Consider the following 18,035-nt stretch of genomic DNA (forward strand, 5'->3'; position numbering starts at 1 on the left):
GCCTGTGATGCAAACCTGTCAGCCACCACAGCATCATCAGGGCCTGGACTCAGGTGGAGACCAGATGAGCCAGGTCCAGGAGCTTGGGCATGGTAGGGCCAGAGTGGGTGGACAGACCCTCACATTAGCAGAGGGCCCCATGTGTGCGTGCTCAGTCACTTCAGTCGTGTTTGCCTCTTCGCAGCCCCGTGGACTGCAGCCTGCCAGGCTCCCCTGTGCATGGGATTCTCCAGGCAAAAATACTGGAGTGGGTTGCCATGCCCTCCTCCAGGGGATCTTCTCGACCCAGGGAAGATCTTTGTCTCATTATGTTTCCTGCACTGGCAGGCGGGTTCTTTACCACTAGCACCACCTGGGAAGCCCAGCAGAGGGCCTCAGGGAGAAGTCTGACCTCAATCGAGTGCAGCAGAGAGGACGGACAATTACTGCAGACTCCAGCCAGGGGTGTGCTGGAGAACCAGCTGTCAGGAAAAAGCAAAATAACAAAAGCCCTGATCTGTTGCACTGGCTAATTTCCATGGTGTAAATGCTCCCACCATGGCCAATTTCTAGCACTGTCAACATGTAAAAATTCCTGAAAGCCCAACAGTCAGCTCTCATGAACTTGTGGCTCCAGCACACCCTTGGCCCCTGTCCTTCCTCTAAAGTGAGAAAGGAAAATGGTTGAGTTATGAAGCTGACTTTAGCAGAATGTACATCTCTATCTACCTTGAGAGGGTGTACCCTGAACACACTGAGGAGTGGTCCAGAGGACCCTGAACCCCCATGTTTACCCTCCTCAGGCACAAAGGTATCTGTCCAAAGGCACAGAGCTCACCACTCTGACCACTGTCCTCAATGACTTACTTTTGGTCTGGACTCGGTCTGTATTTTTCAGATAAAGATGATTTCAAAAGCTGGAAGCTTATGTGAGGCTTATGAAAAGTTACTCTCTGAGTCTTATTTTCTCTAAATTCACTTCCCTAGTTCTCCCAAAGCCAGCTGCTGGTCATCACATCGATTCGGCTACAAATCAGGGTGTTATTCAGACTCGGATGTGTTATTTATAGGAGAGATTTCATGAGCATGTAGATCTGCTCTTTAGTTAGTATATAAACTGTCATCTAATTAGACTATTAAAGATGCAATGTTTAAAATCGTTTTAATTAATATGAATTTTTAGCTTTAAAGTTTGGATTTTTTTTTAAAGATGTAACACTGTGTTCAGAATACCATCCGAGGGCAAACTCTGGGAGGCGTGTAGAGTGGACCGGGCCTGGCGGTACATCCGCGCACACGGTACTGGGAAAATGGTTCTGTATCTACAGCAGCATCTGACCCTCGCCTGTCCTTTCTCTCTTCTTACAAGTGAGGTACCTGGGCCTCTGGAACTTTCTGGAATGGGTGGAAACAAGCAACCTGCACCCCGAGTCACACGCCCCGAAGATACCTCTCTTGGAGAGCACCGCAGGCCACTTGAGCAGAGAGGAGGATGTGAAAAGAGCCCCGGACCCTGAGAGACAGGTGAGCACCCTGTGCGGGGTCTCCTGGGTCTGTGTTACCTGATCCTCTGAATGCGACAGTCTTTCCCACTCAGCACGCTGCCCAGCAGGTCCATCACGGGGTCCTGGAACTGGTTGGTGTCCAGCCTGGTCAGGAGGAACAGCAGTAGTGAGCGGTCCTACCACTGCCCGTGGGCAGGTGGGATGAGGCCCCTGGCAGCAGAGTGGGCGCTAAGCTCAGACACCTAGGCTGAGACCCTCCATGCCCCCTCCTCTCCATCCCAGCGAAGCCCCCGCCGAGCGGCTCAGAGATCTGTGCCAGGACACCTGTGTGCTCAGAGTTCTCCCACCAGGTGACTGGGGAGTTTCAGTGGCATAAACCATGGGTTTCTGACCCGCTGGGCTGTGTATCGGTAGGACACCAGCTGCCCTCCTTTAAGGATTATAGAAGCTATTCTGAGGTCCCCAGCGACCCTGGTCATCCAGCCTTCCCCTCCCTGCCACCGAAGTCCAGAGAGTGGACAGAGGATGACAGGCTAAGGGTGGAGTGAGTGGGTGTGGCCTCTGTCAGCACTGGGGTGATATACGGGGTGTTGTAGAGTGAGTGTTTTGGGGTATAAGATATACTGGTGTTTACAACCCCCCACCCCCATGCCTCAGGAATGCAACCTTCTTTGGAAATAGGGTCGTTGCAGATAACGAGTGAGAATGAGGTCATGGTGGAGTGAGGTGGTCTGTAACCCAGCGTGGGGACCAGTGTCCCCACAAGAGAGAGAGATCTACGAGAAGACAGACATGGAGGAGACAGCCGTGCGACCTCAGAGGCAGAGCCTGGGTCTGCAGGCCAAGGACTGCTGGCAGACACTGCAGGCTGGGAAGGCCATGAATGACCCAAGGACCATCCCTACAGGTTTCCCAGGGAGCATGGCCCTGCTGACGCCTTCCTCTCAGACTCCAGTCTCCACAACTGGGAGAGAGGAGGTTTCTGTCATTTGAAGCCGCCTGGATCGTGGTCCTTGGTGATGGCAGCCCCAAGACGGGACACAGGGGGGCGTGGGGGCGGGAGGAGCCTGCCGGGTCCTCACTGTACCCTCCTCCCGCACACCCCGCGCTGCCCCTGCCCCCAGCGCCCACCTCAGGCTCCGGCAGTAGAGCAGCTGGGGCAGCAGGCTCTGGAGGACGCCCGGGCCTAGGCGCAGGGGCAGGGGGGCCTCCGGGGTGCAGACGTCAGACACCTGCAGGAGGTAGGCCAGGGCGGCGCGGTGCGGGGGGCTGGTCAGCCTGGCCAGGCCCCCGCTGGCCACGGCCCCCTCCACGCTGCGGGCCAGCTCGATGTGCTGCAGCTCGCGCAGGCAGTGCAGGATGTTGACGGCCCGGGCGCAGACCGCCACGTCAGGGCGCAGACAGCCCTGCAGGAGCTCGGCCACCTGGGCCCGGTAGCCCTGGTGCTCGCCCTGGGTCAGCAGGGAGCCGGCCAGCAGCGCGTTGACCCTCGGGGACAAGAGGCCTGAGAGGAATCGCAGGAAGACGTCGAGCCGCCCGTCCTCGGCCTGCATGGCCCGCTGGGCCGCACTCCGGAAGTGCGTGAGGAAGCCCAGCCGGGGCCAGGACACGCCGCCCTCGGTGAAGAGGTCGAAGATGGCCCTCTTGGAGGCGCTGCAGTAGTACGCGGCCGCCACGAACTCCTGCAGGGACAGGTGGGTGAAGCAGTAGGCGGCCGCGGAGGCCAGCGTCTCCTCCCGCTGCAGGAAGCGGCCGCACAGGGCCGTCTGTAGCAGCGCGAGGTCCACGCCCAGCACCTTCAGGTCGGGCTCGTAGAACACGTACTTCTTCCGGACCAGCCCGTGGAAGGCCAGCCGGCCCAGCGTGCCCACCAGCTTGCGGCCGCTGAGAGCCAACTGCTCGATACGGGGGCTCGCCTTGGCCTTCTCCTGCCCCTCTCCGCCAAGGGCCATCCTGAAGTACCACGAGTAGAGCTCACACAGGGTCCTCGGGGGCCACAGCTCGGCGTCCGGGGGCCCCGGCCTGTGGCGGTGCAGGTGGCCCAGCGCTGCCCCCGCCAGCCGGCAGAAGGCCGGGACGGTGCACATGAGGTACAGGGCCCGGTCAGCCTGAACCTGGCTCAGGACCCAGCCCGTGAGGACAGGGTCCTCGGGGAACATCTGCTCCAGACAGGTCTTGATCTCCTCTTCACTGAAGCCCCGGATCTCGGTCATCCGGTCCACCAGGCCCCCCGGAATCTGGCCAGCTGCGCCGGGACGAGAGGTGATCCAGACAGACACTTCCGGGAAGAGGTTGCCCCGGATGATGTTGGTGATCAGGTGGTCCACCTGGATCTCCTTCTTGGGGTCCGTGCAGGCCACGGTGTTGGAGAAGTCCAGGGGCGTCTTACACTCGTCCAGGCCATCCAGGACCAGGAGGGCTTTGCTCAGCGCCGTTGATGCCAGGCCCGCCTCCCCAGCATGCGGGAAGACGGAGCGGAGGAGTCTGTCTGCAGACAGCTTCTCATGGGTGTTGAGATCCCGGAAGGTCAGCGGCAGTACCAGTGAGAAGTCCTTGCCCACCTGCCCCCGGGCCCAGAGGTGGACGAAGTTCCTCACCAGGGTGGTCTTGCCCACCCCGGCCACCCCGATGGTGATGGAGATGCGGGGGGGTATGGATACCCGCGACAGGGGCAGGAAGAGCCTGTCCAGGGCGATGGTCTTGGCCGAGCACCAGCCCCCGCGCGTGGCCTCCACCTGCGTGAAGTCGTGCTCCCTCAGCTGCAGGTCCGTCAGGCCCTCCACCAGCAGGAGGCTGGTCAGCCTTGGGGAGGGGCTGCCCAGCTCGGGGCCGCCCCCGGTCCTGCTCAGCAGGGCCTCCCGGTGCCTCTGTATCCTCAAGTCTGCGGGACAGAGGCCATGGGGGAGAGTGGGAGAGGGGAGGGGGGAGGGGGAAGGGGGAGGGGGAAAAGGCCCTGGGATCCCCATCCATGGGCCTACCATTGCCATGGGGCTTCAGCGGGCATTCTGGCGTCCTGTTGGGGGGCTGTGGGGCCTGGGAGCCCTGACCGCCTTTCCCGGCCAGCAGGTCCACCAGGGCTTTCACCTGCTCGGCTGGGGAGCTGGCGGCGTGGCCCTGGCCAGCCTCCCCGCCCGGGCGCAACTCCTGCTTCCTCATGGAGTCGGGGACTGCGGCCAGGGGCTGTGGAGAGAGGCCTAGGCCTGCTGCCTCTGTCGTCCTGCCCAGTGGCCTGGGACAGGTGACCGAGCATCGGGGCCCGGGTTGGATGAAGGCCCACCCTCTCTCCCTCCCCGGATGGCGGGCGGCCGGCCCTCGGTCTGGCCTCCAGGACGGGTTTGGTCCTGGGTGGCCACAGTAGGCCCTGCTGCCAGGAGCATCGCCAGGGGCAGGGGACCCCGGGCTGGAATCTCAGCTCTGCCACTCACCGTCTGTGTGACACTGGACAGGCCGCCTGAGCTCTCTGTGCCGTGGTGTCCTCATTTGTAACCTGGAAATGGGGCTAATTAGGAACAGGTCCACCGGCGAGAAGGGAAGGGTGGAAGAGGCCGACGGGGAGAGGCTGCGTGCGGTACAGTCCCAGCCCCATGGCCTTCTGGAACAGGCAGAGCCATGGAGACAGTGCCGGCTGGCAGGGCTCTGGGGAGGAGGAATGGGCGGAGCACAGAGGATTACCAGGGCGCGGATGCAACTCTGTGTGATATTGCAGCGGTGTGTATGTTCGTGCAGAGCCGTAGAAGGAACAGCACCACGGTGATGCTGATGCCGGTTCCGGGCTCTGGGTGACCGTGACGTGTCGTGTGGGTGACCGATTGTAACCAACGTGCCCCTCCGGCGGGGGAGGGCGCGTGTAGGCGGGCGGGGCGGGGAGAGGGAAAGCTCCATCTTTCCCACTCAGTTCTTTTGTGAACCTAAAACTGCTCTAAAAACTAAAGTCTGCTAATTTAAAAAGAAAGGAGGCGAGGAAAGGGAGGGGAGGACTAGTTCTCAGAGCAGCCTCTCGGGTCCTTTTCTGTTGTGTCCTATGAATCCGGGAAGCACAGGGGCTCCTGCTGAACCGCAGGCGGCATGTTTTCTGCCGGGGACAGTGAAGTGGGCGCTGAGGGGCAAAGCCCCACCCACCCACGTTCCCTTTCCTCCCTGGGGACTGGAGTGGATCCCATGGCCAAGGCTGGCCGCCCCCGTGTGTCCCTCCCTCAGCCAAGGCGGGCACTGGAGGACCCCCTCCTCACCTGCAGTGGGCAGGGTGTCCAGCCCTCGGCAGCCCCTCCAGCAGGGCCCCAGGCACTCAGCGGGCAGGAGTTGGCCATCCTTTGTCCACGGGTCTAGGAGAGAAAACAGGACGTGAGGCTGGGCAGAAGCTACGCCTGCTGCCTTGGGTGGCAGTGGCTCTTTGAAACTGGTTGACCCACACCCTCCAGCCCTGGAACTCTCTGGGTCCCGATAGGGTTCATTTAAGAGAGATCCACTGGAGATAGCCCTCAGGATCCAACACACTCCTCTACCTTGGATTTGAATTGGGCTTCCCAGGCATTTTAATCTTGGATGGATCTTTCTACCTGGAAAATACTAAAAGAAGTTTGTGTGTGTGTGTTCAGTCATATCCAACTCTTTGTGACCCAGTGGGCTGGAGCCTGCCAGGCTCCTCTATCCATGGGATTCTCCAGGCAAGAATACTGGAGTGGGTTGCCATTTCCTCCTCCAGGGGATCTTCCCAGCCCAGGGATCAAATCCAAGTCTCTTGAGTCTCCTGCATTGGCACGTGGACTCTTTACCGCTGAGGCACTTGGGAAGCCCAAAAGAAGCTTGGCAATAAGTAAAACGGTATTTTCCGAGCATTCAGTTCATGGTGACACTGAAGAGTTAGTGCAGCAAACTTGAGGTAGATAGTGTTCAACTGGGCTGAACTACTTTGGGACTTCAGAAATAGACCAGGGCAAGGCCACGCTCCCTCTACTTTCCAGGTCCCTTCTGGCTCTTTTAGTTCATTTTTCTAAATGTTAAGACCAAGGGGAAAAGAAACTGGCTAGGATACTGGTTTAAGTTGTGTTAATGTACACGGATTAATGGAGGAATTATTGAGGTTTTCCTTTAGATCCTTTGCTAAAACTATAGTTTTTCTTATCTAGATCTTGCCAGTTTCTTCTTTGTGTCTTAAGTATTTTTAAATAATTCTTGTTGTTATGAATTTTGTTGGTGTCAAAGAAAACAATTAGTTTTCATGTATTTTAATCTCATTATCCCACCCAGGTGTTAAGTATTCCCAGGAGTTTTCACTGTTTTTCAGTTCACTCTCTTTAGGCTTTTGAGGGGTTTCCCTGGCAGCTCAGGGGTAAAGCATCTGCCTGCCAATGCAGGAAACACGGGTTCCTTCTGTGACCTGGGAAGATCCCACATGCCGAGGAGCAGCTAAGCCCGTGTGCCCGTAGCTATTGAGCTGTGCTCTGGAGCCTCTCAGACCTTGCCTCCTGACCCTTTTGTGAGTGACAGCTGCTGGACGCTTGTGCTGCAACTACTAAAGCCTGTGAGCCCTGAGAGCCCTTGCTCTGCAACGAGAGGAGCCACCGCAGTGAGAAGCCACAGCTGGAGAGCAGCCCTTTCTCGCCTAGAGAAGAGCCCCGGCAGCAGCAAAGACCCAGCACAGCCAAAAATAAATGAATTATAAACCAAAAAAAAAAAAACCAAAAAACCCTCTCTCTAGGGTTTTGAATGACTGCAATACAAAGAATTTCATCCTTTCTCTAAAAGCATAACTATGATTTTGAACACTTTCTCTGCGTGGCCAGACCTCACCCTGCTGCCAGCACCGCTGCAGGACAGCAGTTGTGGCAGGCATCCCTGGCCGACTCCTGACTCTCCCAGGAGTAGTTCTAGCCCAAACTGTTAGACCTGATGTTTGTGACCAGTTTCTTTTATTTCAACTAAAAGTTTATTTATTTTTAAACTTCTCGGCCACCCTGAGTGGCACGCGTGATCTTAGTGCCCCGACCAGGGATGGAACCCGTGCAGTGGAATCTTAACTGCTGGACTGCCAAGGAAGTCCTATGACCAGTTTCTAATTAGTTCTCCTCTTGGAAAAGATTCCTTCAATTCCTCATTTCTTCTTGCCATTCAGGTTAACACTGTTTAATACTTGTTGAAGGTTTACTGTGTTCCTCATCCTCTGTTAAGTACTGGACTCACATCATTTCCTTATGTTCTGTAACAATTCTCCTTACCATTGTTTCTTGCATTTTATAGAGGAGGACACAGAGGTTCAGAGAGGTTCAATGACTTTGCCCAGGGATGCATGACCGGGAAGCAGTTGAATTGGACTAAAAACCATGGCTTCACTGACAATAATACTTGTGCTGTATAATCTACCTGCCTCTTAAGGTATGTTTCCACATTTTATAAAACTTCTAGGCTTGTCTGTTAAATGAGCAAATGACTTTTTAGCGACATTGATCTAATCGCACGATTTATTATACTTCCATTCATTCATCCAGCCAGCAGAGGTTTACTGGGGCCCTGATGTGTGCTGCAGGCACTGGCGATGTAACGGTGAACAATTACTCCAAGTCCTCACCTTGTGAGTGTGGTGGGGGTGGAGGATAATGACGCTGAAGGAGAAAATAAGTGACTAAGCAGGGCAGTTCTGATGGCAGTTAGTGCCTGAATAAAATAAACGGTGCGTGTGATGGAGAGGGTCAGGGTCCAGGGGGAGGGCAGGGGGAGTCCCAGTGGCCAGGGAAGGCCTCTGTGAGAAAGCTACAGATGAGCAGAGATCTGAAAGGTGGGAGAGAGTCGCGCAGAGAACCAGGAGACCAGCAGCCGCAAATCTCCTGTGTGTTAGAGCGGCAGGACAAGGCCAGAGTGGACTTCCCTGCCAGTTGCCGGAGCACAGTCGGTGAGCAAGTGGGTTCACCGAGGGGTTAGGGAGGCAAGGTCAGAGGGGCTTGAGTCCTGGTCACCGGCCTCAGGAGTGTGGACGTATCTCAGCGTGTGCGAAGCCACAGAAGGCAGTGCTGTGACCGATCTTGCCTTTAAACTGTGAGCTGCACCTGTGGATTTCCTAACATCAAACCAAACTTGCATTCCTTTTTTTTTTATTTGGTTGCTTCGGGTCTTTGTTGTGGCAAGAACTTGCATTTTTTTTTTAATTGACTAAATCTATACTTTATTTAGATTTCCATAATTTTTTTTCTAGACTGTAAACTTTTCATTTTGTATTGGGGTATAGCCAATTGAAAATGTTGTGGTAGTTTCAGGGGAACAGCGAAGGGACTCAGCCGTATATATACATGTATCCATTCTCCCCCAAGCCTCACTCCCATCTAGGCTGGCACATAACATTGAGCAGAGTTCCCTGTGCTGTATAGTAGATCCTTGTTGGTTATCCATTGTAAATATAGTGGTGTGTACATGTCCATCTCAAACTCCCTAACTATCCCTTCCTGACTTTCTCCCCAACAGAACTTGCATTCTTGAATATAATCTTCCATTTTTATTGATCTATGTATATAGCAGGGTGGGATAGCACAAAAATAGAATCATAAGTCAATAAAACATAATATAGGATCCAGGAACAAGTATATATTTATATTATTTATATAGGAAGGGATTTGGTAATGTGACAAAAATAATATTTCAAGTCAATGGATTTGGCCAGCCCATGAAAAAAATTTTTTTGAATTATATGTCACATTAAACACAAAATTTCTCCTTTAGGTTTGAAGGACAGTTTTGCTGGTTTTAGGACTCTTGGTTAATGGCTCTTCTCTTTGAGCACTTTGAACATGTCAGCCTACTCTTTTCTGGTCTCCAAAGTTTCTGGCCTGTCTCTTGAGAAACCTATATGCAGGTCAGGAAGCAACAGTTAGAACTGGACATGGAACAACAGACTGATTCTCAATAGGAAAAGGAGTACGTCAAGGCTGTATATTGTCACCCTGCTTATTTAACTTATATGCAGAGTACATCATGAGAAACTCGGGGCTGGAAGAAGCACAAACTGGAATCAAGATTGCCGGGAGAAATATCAATAACCTCAGATATGCAGATGACACCACCCTTATGGCAGAAAGTGAAGAGGAACTAAAGAGCTTCTTGACGAAAGTGAAAGAGGAGAGTGAAAAAGTTGGCTTAAAGCTCAACATTCAGAAAACAAAGATCATGGCATCTGGTCCCATCACTTCATGGCAAATAGATGGGGAAACAGTGGAAACAGTGTCAGACTTTATTTTTTTGGGGCTCCAAAATCACTGCAGATGGTGATTGCAGCCATGAAATTAAAAGACGCTTACTCCTTGGAAGGAAAGTTATGACCAACCTAGATAGCATATTAAAAAGGAGAGACATTACTTTGCCAACAAAGGTCCGTCAAGTCAAGGCTATGGTTTTTCCAGTGGTCATGTACGGATGTGAGAATTGGACTGTGAAGAAAGCTGAGCGGCGAAGAATTGATGCTTTTGAACTGTGGTGTTGGAGAAGACTCTTGAGAGTCCCTTGGACTGCAAGGAGATCCAACGAGTCCATCCTAAAGGAGATCAGTCCTGGGTGTTCATTGGAAGGACTGATGCTGAAGCTGCAACTCCAATACTTTGGCCACCTCATGCGAAGAGTTGACTCATTGGAAAAGACCCTGCTGCTGGGAGGGATTGGGGGCAGGTGGAGAAGGGGACGACAGAGGATGAGATGGCTGGATGGCATCACCGACTTGATGGACATGAGTCTGAGTGAACTCTGGGAGTTGGTGATGGACAGGGAGGCCTGGCCTGCTGCGGTTCATGGGGTCTAAAGAGTCGGACACGACTGAGCAACTGAACTGAACTGAACTGAAAGTTTCTGGTGAGAAGTCTGCTGATAATCTTATTGAGGATCCCTTGTATGTGATGATTTGCTTCTCTCTTGCTGATTTCAAGATTCTTTTTGTTTTTTGAAAGTTTGATTATAATGTGTCTTGATGTGGGTCTCTGGATTAATCTGACTTGGGGTTTGTTGAACTTCCTATATGTTTTATTGTGTATTTCTATGTGGGAAAAAAAGTCAATGTGCAAAGGAGAATTATGATAGGATACTTAAAAAAAAAATAGGATGCCATTTTTGTCTGGCTAGACGATAGTTGGAAATATATGACAATGGGATTAAGGAAGTGTTTCTTATTTTGTGAATTTCAATTGCTTATATTTTGCTAACTGATATGTATTGCTCTCCCCTCATTTAAAAAGATCACTTATAGAATTATAAAAGTAAAACACTAAAATCACATAAGTAATACAAAAGTAAGTAAAATATAAACCTCACTTCCACTCCTCAGGGGGAACCTATTCTGGTTGATAGTTGCTTTTTTTTTTTTTAATAAAGTAGGTGCTAGTGCAATAGGGAAAACGAAAGAAAGAAAAGACATCAAGATTGGAAAAGGAAAAGATAAATGTATGTGATAAATATTCATAGTTGACATGATTGTATATATTGAAAATCCAAAGGAGTCTATGATAGAACTGTTAGAACAAATATATGAACATCAGGTTTCTGGACACAAGATCAATGCACAAAAAGGATCAGTTATATTTCTAGTTATTAAGTAACACTCAAATCAAAAGTAAAAATTCTAAATGCCATAAAAATATCCAATATATAAGAATAAATCTAGCAAAAATTTTTCATGACCTCTACACTGAAAACTATAAAACAATTAAGAAGACCTAAAATTAGGGATTTGCTATGTTCATAGATTGAAAGACTTAATATTATTAAGATGTCTGTTTTTCCCAAATAGATTAATAGATTGACATCCCAATCAGAATCCCAGCAGGCTTTTTGGAGAGGGGGAAGAGAGGCAAACTGATTGTAAAACATAAACAGAAAACCTTAAAATAGACAAAATCATTTCGAAGAAGAACAAAGCCTGAGGACTTACAGTACACAGTATCAAGACTTAGTATAGGGGCTTCCCTGGTGGTCCAGTAGTTAAGAATCCACCTGCCAGTGCAGGGGACATGGGTTCCATCTCAGGTCTGGTAAGATCCCACACTCCACTGGGAGATAAACCTATGTTCCACAACCACTGAGCCCTCAAGCCAGGAGAAGCCAGCAGTGAGAAGCCCACCCACCGCAACTGGGGAGTCGCCCCCACTCGTTGCAGCTAGAGGAAGCCTGCGCACAGCAACAAAGACCCAGTGCAGCCAAAATAAATAATTTTTAAAGAAACTTCTCTTAGAAAAAAGCACAAAATCTAGTATACAGCTATAGCTATTGGTACAAGGGCAGACAAGTAGACCAGTGCAGTAGAACAGAGGGTCTAGAAACCGACCCACATATATACGATCACTTGGTCATATGTGATCACTGGGTTTATAACGGGGTTTCACTGCAGTTCAGTGGGGAAAGGGTGGTCTTTGCATTAAACTGTGCTGGCTAATGGAATGTTCATGTGGGAAAAAGGAACCACCCCTACCTCACACCATACACAAAACGTTAATTTAAGCTGGATCATAGATCTACATGTGAATGCTGACACAGTTAAGCCTTAGGAAAAACATGGGAGAACATCTTTATGAACGTGGCCTAGGTAAAGATTAAACAGAACATAAGACGCACTAACCATGAAAGAAAAGAACAGTATTTGGGGATTCAGGAATATCTGAATAAAATAAAATCAGGAATATCTGTTTGTTAGAAGACATTTTTTTTTTTTAGAAGACATATTTAAAAGGATGAGAAAGCAAACCATTGACTAGGAGATGACATCCCAAACACATTAATTAATCAGTAAGAAACAAAAACCCAGTGATAAAATGAGCCAAAAACTTGAAGAATATCACAAAAGAGAATATCAATAGTCATCAGAGAAATGCAAGTTAAGATCACTCTGGAAAAATGTTTGTTAGTAATAAGGTTAAATATGCATATTTCTGTGACCCAGTAATTTCCCCCTGGGGTATAAACCCAACAGAAATGAGTGATTATGTCCACCAAACCACAGATCAGAATATTTATAGCAGCTTTGTTAATAAAGTCCAAAAAAAATGGAAACAACCTATGTCCATCAACAAAAGAATGAGTTTTTTTTGAACGTTCATATAATGAAATCCTACATAATAAAGAAAAAGAATAAGCTACTGATATCCTCAACAATATGGCTGACTCTCACAGACATTGTGAGAGAAAGAAATCTGATGCAAAAGAGACACCCTCTGTGATTCCATTTGCAGGGAGTTTAAGATCAGGCCAGACCAATCTGAAAAGACAGAAGTGAACATAGTGGTCACCTTTGGAGGTAGTTCTGACTGGACAGGGGTGTGAGGGAGCCTTCAAAGGTGCTGGACACCTCTACCTATTAATTTGGACAGAGTAAAAATCCACTGCATGCTTAAGTTGCGAACTCTGTGTGACCTTATGGACTGTAGCCCACGAGGCTCCTCTGTCCCTGGGATTCTCCAGGCAAGAATACTGGAGTGGGTTGCCATGCCCTCCTGCAGGGGTTCTTTCCCGACCCAGGGATCGAGCCAGTGTCTTTTATGTCTCCTGCATTGGCAGGTGGGTTCTTTACCGCTAGCACCACCTGGGAAGCCCCAGGCGCACTTTACTGGCTAAGTTATACCTCAATTTAGAGAAGGCTATGCTTGCGGCTATTGGAGAAGGAACCCACTCCAGTATTCTTGCCTGGAGAATCCCAGGGACGGGGGAGCCTGGTGGGCTGCCGTCTATGGGGTCGCACAGAGTCGGACACGACTGAAGTGACTTAGCAGTAGCAGCATGCTTGCAGCTGTCTAAAAGTTCAAATATATGTAAACGAAAACAAAGCAATTACTCCTACAGCCTCTTCTTACATGAGCTGGAACACCCAGACCTGTGTCCTGCTCTCAGTGAGAATGTCAGGGTGTGGCCCATGGTGGACACAGCCCCCTGCATTGGATGTCCAGGTGCACTCACCAGGTAAGAACTAACTGTCTGTGCCTTGCTGGGGACAGGGTGGTGGCCAGGAGTACTCGGGACCATGTGGAAGAAGGGGCAGGCTCAGTGCCTCTAGGACATTGTCTGGAGCACTGTATATTTTTTTAATTTAAAATTTTTATTGTGGTAAAGTGCACCCTGGTGGCTCACTGGTAAGGAATCTGCTTGTAATGCAGGAGACCGCCTACAATGCAGGAGACCCAGGTTCGATTCCTGCATCAGGAAGATCCCCTGGAGAAGGAAATGGCAACCCACTCCAATATCCCTTCCTGGGAAATCCCGTGGACAGAGAAGCCTGGAGAGCCTCAGTCCACGGGGTCCCAAAGAGTCCACCACCACCACCAAAATGTACATAACATAAAATTTACTATTTTAACCATTTGATTCAGTGGCATTGGGTACATTTACAGTGTTATGCAACACCACTAACATCCACCTGTAGAACTTCTTCATCTTCCCAAAGAGAGACTCTGGCTCCCATCCCTCTTTCCCCAGCTCCTGGTCACCACCAGGCCAATTTCTGTTCCTGTGAACCTGATGACTCTGGGTTCCTTATGTAAGTGGGATCACGCAGTGTACTTGGCCTTTTGCATCTGGCCTCTTTCACTGACCATAATGTTTTCCAGGCTCATCCATGTTGTAACATGTATTAGAATTTCTTTCCTTTTTAAGGCTATATCATATTCCATTTTATGGGTGGACCACATTTGGTTTAGGCCTCCACCCTTAGGCAGACACTGGTTGTTTCTGGTTTTTGGCTCTTGTGAGCAATGCTGCTGTGAACAAGGGAGGACAGATTAGCGGTTCAAGGCCCTGCTTTCAGCTCTTCCGTGTGTCCGCCCAGAAGTGGGGTGGCTGGGTTACATGGCCATTCTCTGCAGCACTCTTTTAGAAAAGCCACTGCTTAGTCCAGCCACACAGAGACTTCACTGGTTCAGGGTAGGGCGCCTACGTGGATGCATGGGAAAGCTGCTCAGATGATTCTAATGAGCAGCCAGAATGGAGAACACCTGGGCCAGAGAGCGGTTAGGCAAGCGACAAAGAAGGGACAGCAGCAGGCAGGAGTGAGTGGGGAGGAAGAGGCTGGCCGCGTGTGCCTGGGAAAGTGGGGGGGGGGGGGAGCTCCCCCACTCTGGGTCCCGTTGGCCATTGGCACTGGGGCAGATACTCCCTCCTCATCAGACGCCCATCCTTCTTGCCCCACTAAGCCTTGCCCAGGGTTGCCAGATTTATCAAATTAAGATACAGGACACCTAGTGAAATTTTAATTTCAAGTAAACAACAAGTAATTCTTTTCAATTTTTCTTTTGGGTTTTGGCTGCACCGTGCAGTATGCAGGATCTGAGTTCCCCGACCAGGGATCAAACCCGTGCCCCTGCATTGAGAACACAGAGTCTTAATCACTGGACCTCCAGGGAAGTCCCCAAATAATTCTTTTAGTATCTCTCATGTAATACTTGGGACATACTTACACTTTAAAAGAAAAAACCACCTCATTGTTTAATTTGAGATTCAAAATTAATAGACTGTTCTGTCATCTGGCACCCCTTCTCGGATAAGAGCCCCCCACAACCTGGCTTCCACCTTTGGACTGGTAAGAACAGAGGAGAGGAGCCCAGCAGGTGGCCCAGGAGCCACCCCATTCCCCGGATCTCCCTGGGCCAACAGCAGTGGCTACTGAGGGGTGTTTGCTGCAGGGTGGCCTGCAATGACTAAAGGTGCACTCAGCAGACAGGGAGGAAGCCTGGGGCCCAGGATCCTGGCCATGGGAGAGGACCCCAGGCCAACAGCCACCCTGGACCCGCTCTGTTGCGCCTCTTCTGAGAAGGAGTCCGTGGTTACTGTCCCTCTTGAAATGATGAGCCTCGTCTCCATCCGTGGGCGCAGCTGGGTGAGGCCCCTGCTGGCTGCTCACCCAACATGAGGGTGACATTTAGGAAGCAGGCTCTGGGTGACCGACCCCACCCCACCTGCACCACCTCCCTGGGTCCTCAGGACGCTGGGCAGGTCTGGTGTTGTCCCCTCCATCTTAAGGGAGGAAGAGGGCTGCCCGGATGGGGCCCAGGTCCGCTGATTTCAAGCTTAACCACTGGGCTGCCCTGCTCAGCATCACCTCTGCCTGCCGGCAGCGCTCTCCAGCTACTTCCTGCTCCTCCCTGCGTCCTGTCATTGCTACCTGGGGAGCTGGGCTTTGTCGCCTTGGCCCGTGGTGGGTTGCCCTTGGGCATGTGTTTGTTTATCCACACTGTGATCTCGTCCTGCTCAGCAGCTCCCGGCACCCGCAGGGACACCTTACCGGAGCCGCCCCAGCCAGCCCTCTGCAGGGCAGCTCAGGCCTTAAGAGTCATGGTCCTTCCTGTCAGCTGTCTCCTCTTCCTCCCCCGTCCTGCACTCGACTTACCTCCCGAGCCTCATTTCTCCAGGGAGGCCGAGACCAGGGGACTAGGGGTGCTCCATCCTGGCACTTCTGGGCTTCACCCTGCTCCAGTGGACAGAGGCAGCTGGGCGGAGGGGAGGATGTCCTGGAAATCTCTGCAGCCGGTCAGCCGGGTCCCTCAGGATCCATCCAGGGCAGGAGTGAAGCCCTGTCTGGAGGGACCGGGCGGTGCTGACCACGCAGGGCAGCAGGGACGTGGCCTGCCAGCTCCTGCACTCCCCCGAGTCCCCGGCTGTCACGGCAGCAGGGGCTCCTCACCTCTTCCTGTGCCGGGCTCCACCTCAGCCCTCCTTCCTGTCTCATTTCAAAAGCCAACAAGCCTCACAGACAAATGAGTGAGCCGTGGCTGCCTCGGGCCAGCTCTCTGGCTTTGTCATCACCCGGAAGGCCAGAGGCAGGGGTTGCTGCCAGGGTTTGCTCCACGGACCAAGTGCCCCTGCAGACCTGAGGCTCAGGGGCAAGTGGTGCAGCCAAGGCTACAGAGGAGACAGGCTCACGTCAGCAGACCTTTGCCTTTTGGGGGTGGTGGTGGTGGTGGGAAACCAGGCACGTGTGGGGCGTTCAGTGATTTGCCCAAGGCCGCATGGCAGGCAGCGGGCCTGGACAGGGCTGGAGCTGCATCCTCCCGCCCTCCTCCCCCACCCCCACCCCGCTTTCCTTCTCTCTAGCACCCAGCAGGCACCTTTGCTGCAGCCGTGCCCCGCAGTGTCTTCCTGTCCCCGAGGCAAGTCAGCTGCGCCTGAAACACCGGGCTGTGGCGGCTCACTCAGGCCCCTGGAGGTGGGCCTCAGCTCACGGGCTGCCTCAGTGGGGAAGGACACGGCCCAGCGTGAACGTGAGAAAAATTACAGAGGAGGAGAAATACAGGACATCCTCTGGTGCAGACAGGGAGCAAACCACTCCATGGGAAGCCACCGAGAGCAGCAGGTGATGATGTGGGGGCAGAGTGATGGGAGGGGCCTCAGCTTCCCTCTGCGAGCAGGTGGGAGCCAGCGATGGTTGCAGAGCGGGAGGGTGGTAGGCTCAGATGCCTGCAGCAGCTTGTGTGTGAGGGGAGGTGGGAGGGGGCATGTGTTGTCAAGAGCTGCGTGGGTGATGGAGGGGAGAGGGGAACCAGGGCGGCAGATTGGAAGTGTTTTGTACAGGGACACCCTCCTGGCCACCCTTCCTGTCCCTCCCTCTGTCTCACGTGCTGGCTGGGTGCTGGGGGGAACACACAGAGGCTGCCCTCAAGGAGCCCCTGGGGCGCAGGCAGGCAGAGTGCAGACTGGTGGCTGCAGCCTTGTCCGGTGGTGCAGCCCAGGCGTCTGAGAGCAGGCACCCACAGGATGTGGGAACCGCAGGGGCCTGGGGGTGCCTGTCACGCTGCAGAGGCTGGGAGGCCGCTCTGTTCCTCCCTCCACCGCTCAGGATCCTGGGCGCGAGCAGAAACAGCATCCTCTGTGGGGATCTCGGGATCACCCCAAGTAGGCACTGCCCCCCAACTTCCCTCCCCCATCGCCCACCCACCCCTAAAGGGATGGCCGGTGGCCGGCAGGGCCGGACCCCAGGCAGCCTCCACCTGCTGCTCTGACAAGTTTGGGGTCCTCTCCTGGCTCTTCTGGGGTGTTCGTGTGTTTTGGGTGGGCATCTCCCATGGTGGTTCTCACTGTGGGCCTTTCCGTCCACCCGGAGTTGAGGTCCACCAGCAGGCCCTTCCCAGCTTGGCCACAGCCTGAAGCTTCCTGCCTGCAGGGGCCTCTCTGGGGCTGTGCAGGCCCCCGGGGCCCCCTTGCCTGGGCCCGGCTCGAGCTGGGCTGTGGGCCTCCTTCGACTGCCCTGAGTGGCCCTGTCCCGGCCGAGGCCAGGCCACAGGAAGTCGAACCCACCTGGGAGATCACATCACAGTGCAGCGTGGGCGTCCCTTCGTTTCCTCCGATGGGCGAACGTTCCGCTGCCTGAAGCTCAGTGTGCATCCTTCCTGTCCTGGGTCCCCACAGCAGAGCCTCTGCAGGCAAACACCATGCCCACTGCCCGCGAGGCCCTGGCTGGCCGGGCCTCAGGGCTCCCTGTGGGCGGTGGGAGAGGACAGCTCATCACTGGCTCCTTTTCAGCCTGTTAGCTGGACCTAGTCCCTTGTGCCTGATTCGGGTTTAATTCTTCTAGAAAGTCATGCTGTCCCGGGTGCCACCAACTATCTG

At 52.8% G+C, this 18,035-nt stretch overlaps 1 protein-coding gene across 4 annotated transcripts in view; it reads right to left on the reverse strand.

Annotated features, from left to right (window-relative positions):
• NLRC3 (NLR family CARD domain containing 3) overlaps positions 1-16,778 on the reverse strand; it is a 31,060-nt gene extending 14,282 nt beyond the window's left edge. For 3 of the 4 annotated variants that reach the window (XM_043914152.1, XM_043914150.1, XM_043914149.1), the window contains exons 1-6: positions 15,820-16,775; positions 5,714-5,806; positions 4,910-4,971; positions 4,463-4,664; positions 2,616-4,365; positions 1,542-1,628 (exon numbers count right to left, since the gene is read on the reverse strand). In XM_043914152.1, the coding sequence (XP_043770087.1) occupies positions 1,542-1,628; positions 2,616-4,365; positions 4,463-4,640 (2,015 nt within the window). In that variant the 5' untranslated portion in view covers positions 4,641-4,664; positions 4,910-4,971; positions 5,714-5,806; positions 15,820-16,775. Of the gene's footprint in view, positions 1-1,541; positions 1,629-2,615; positions 4,366-4,462; positions 4,665-4,909; positions 4,972-5,713; positions 5,807-15,819 lie in introns of all 4 variants that reach the window. The other variant, XM_043914153.1, reaches the window with a different exon arrangement.
• Between the last annotated feature and the right edge of the window lie 1,257 nt (positions 16,779-18,035).

Source organism: Cervus elaphus, chromosome 10 (genome assembly GCF_910594005.1).
Source record: "Cervus elaphus chromosome 10, mCerEla1.1, whole genome shotgun sequence".
NCBI classification, from domain to species: Eukaryota; Metazoa; Chordata; class Mammalia; order Artiodactyla; family Cervidae; genus Cervus; species Cervus elaphus.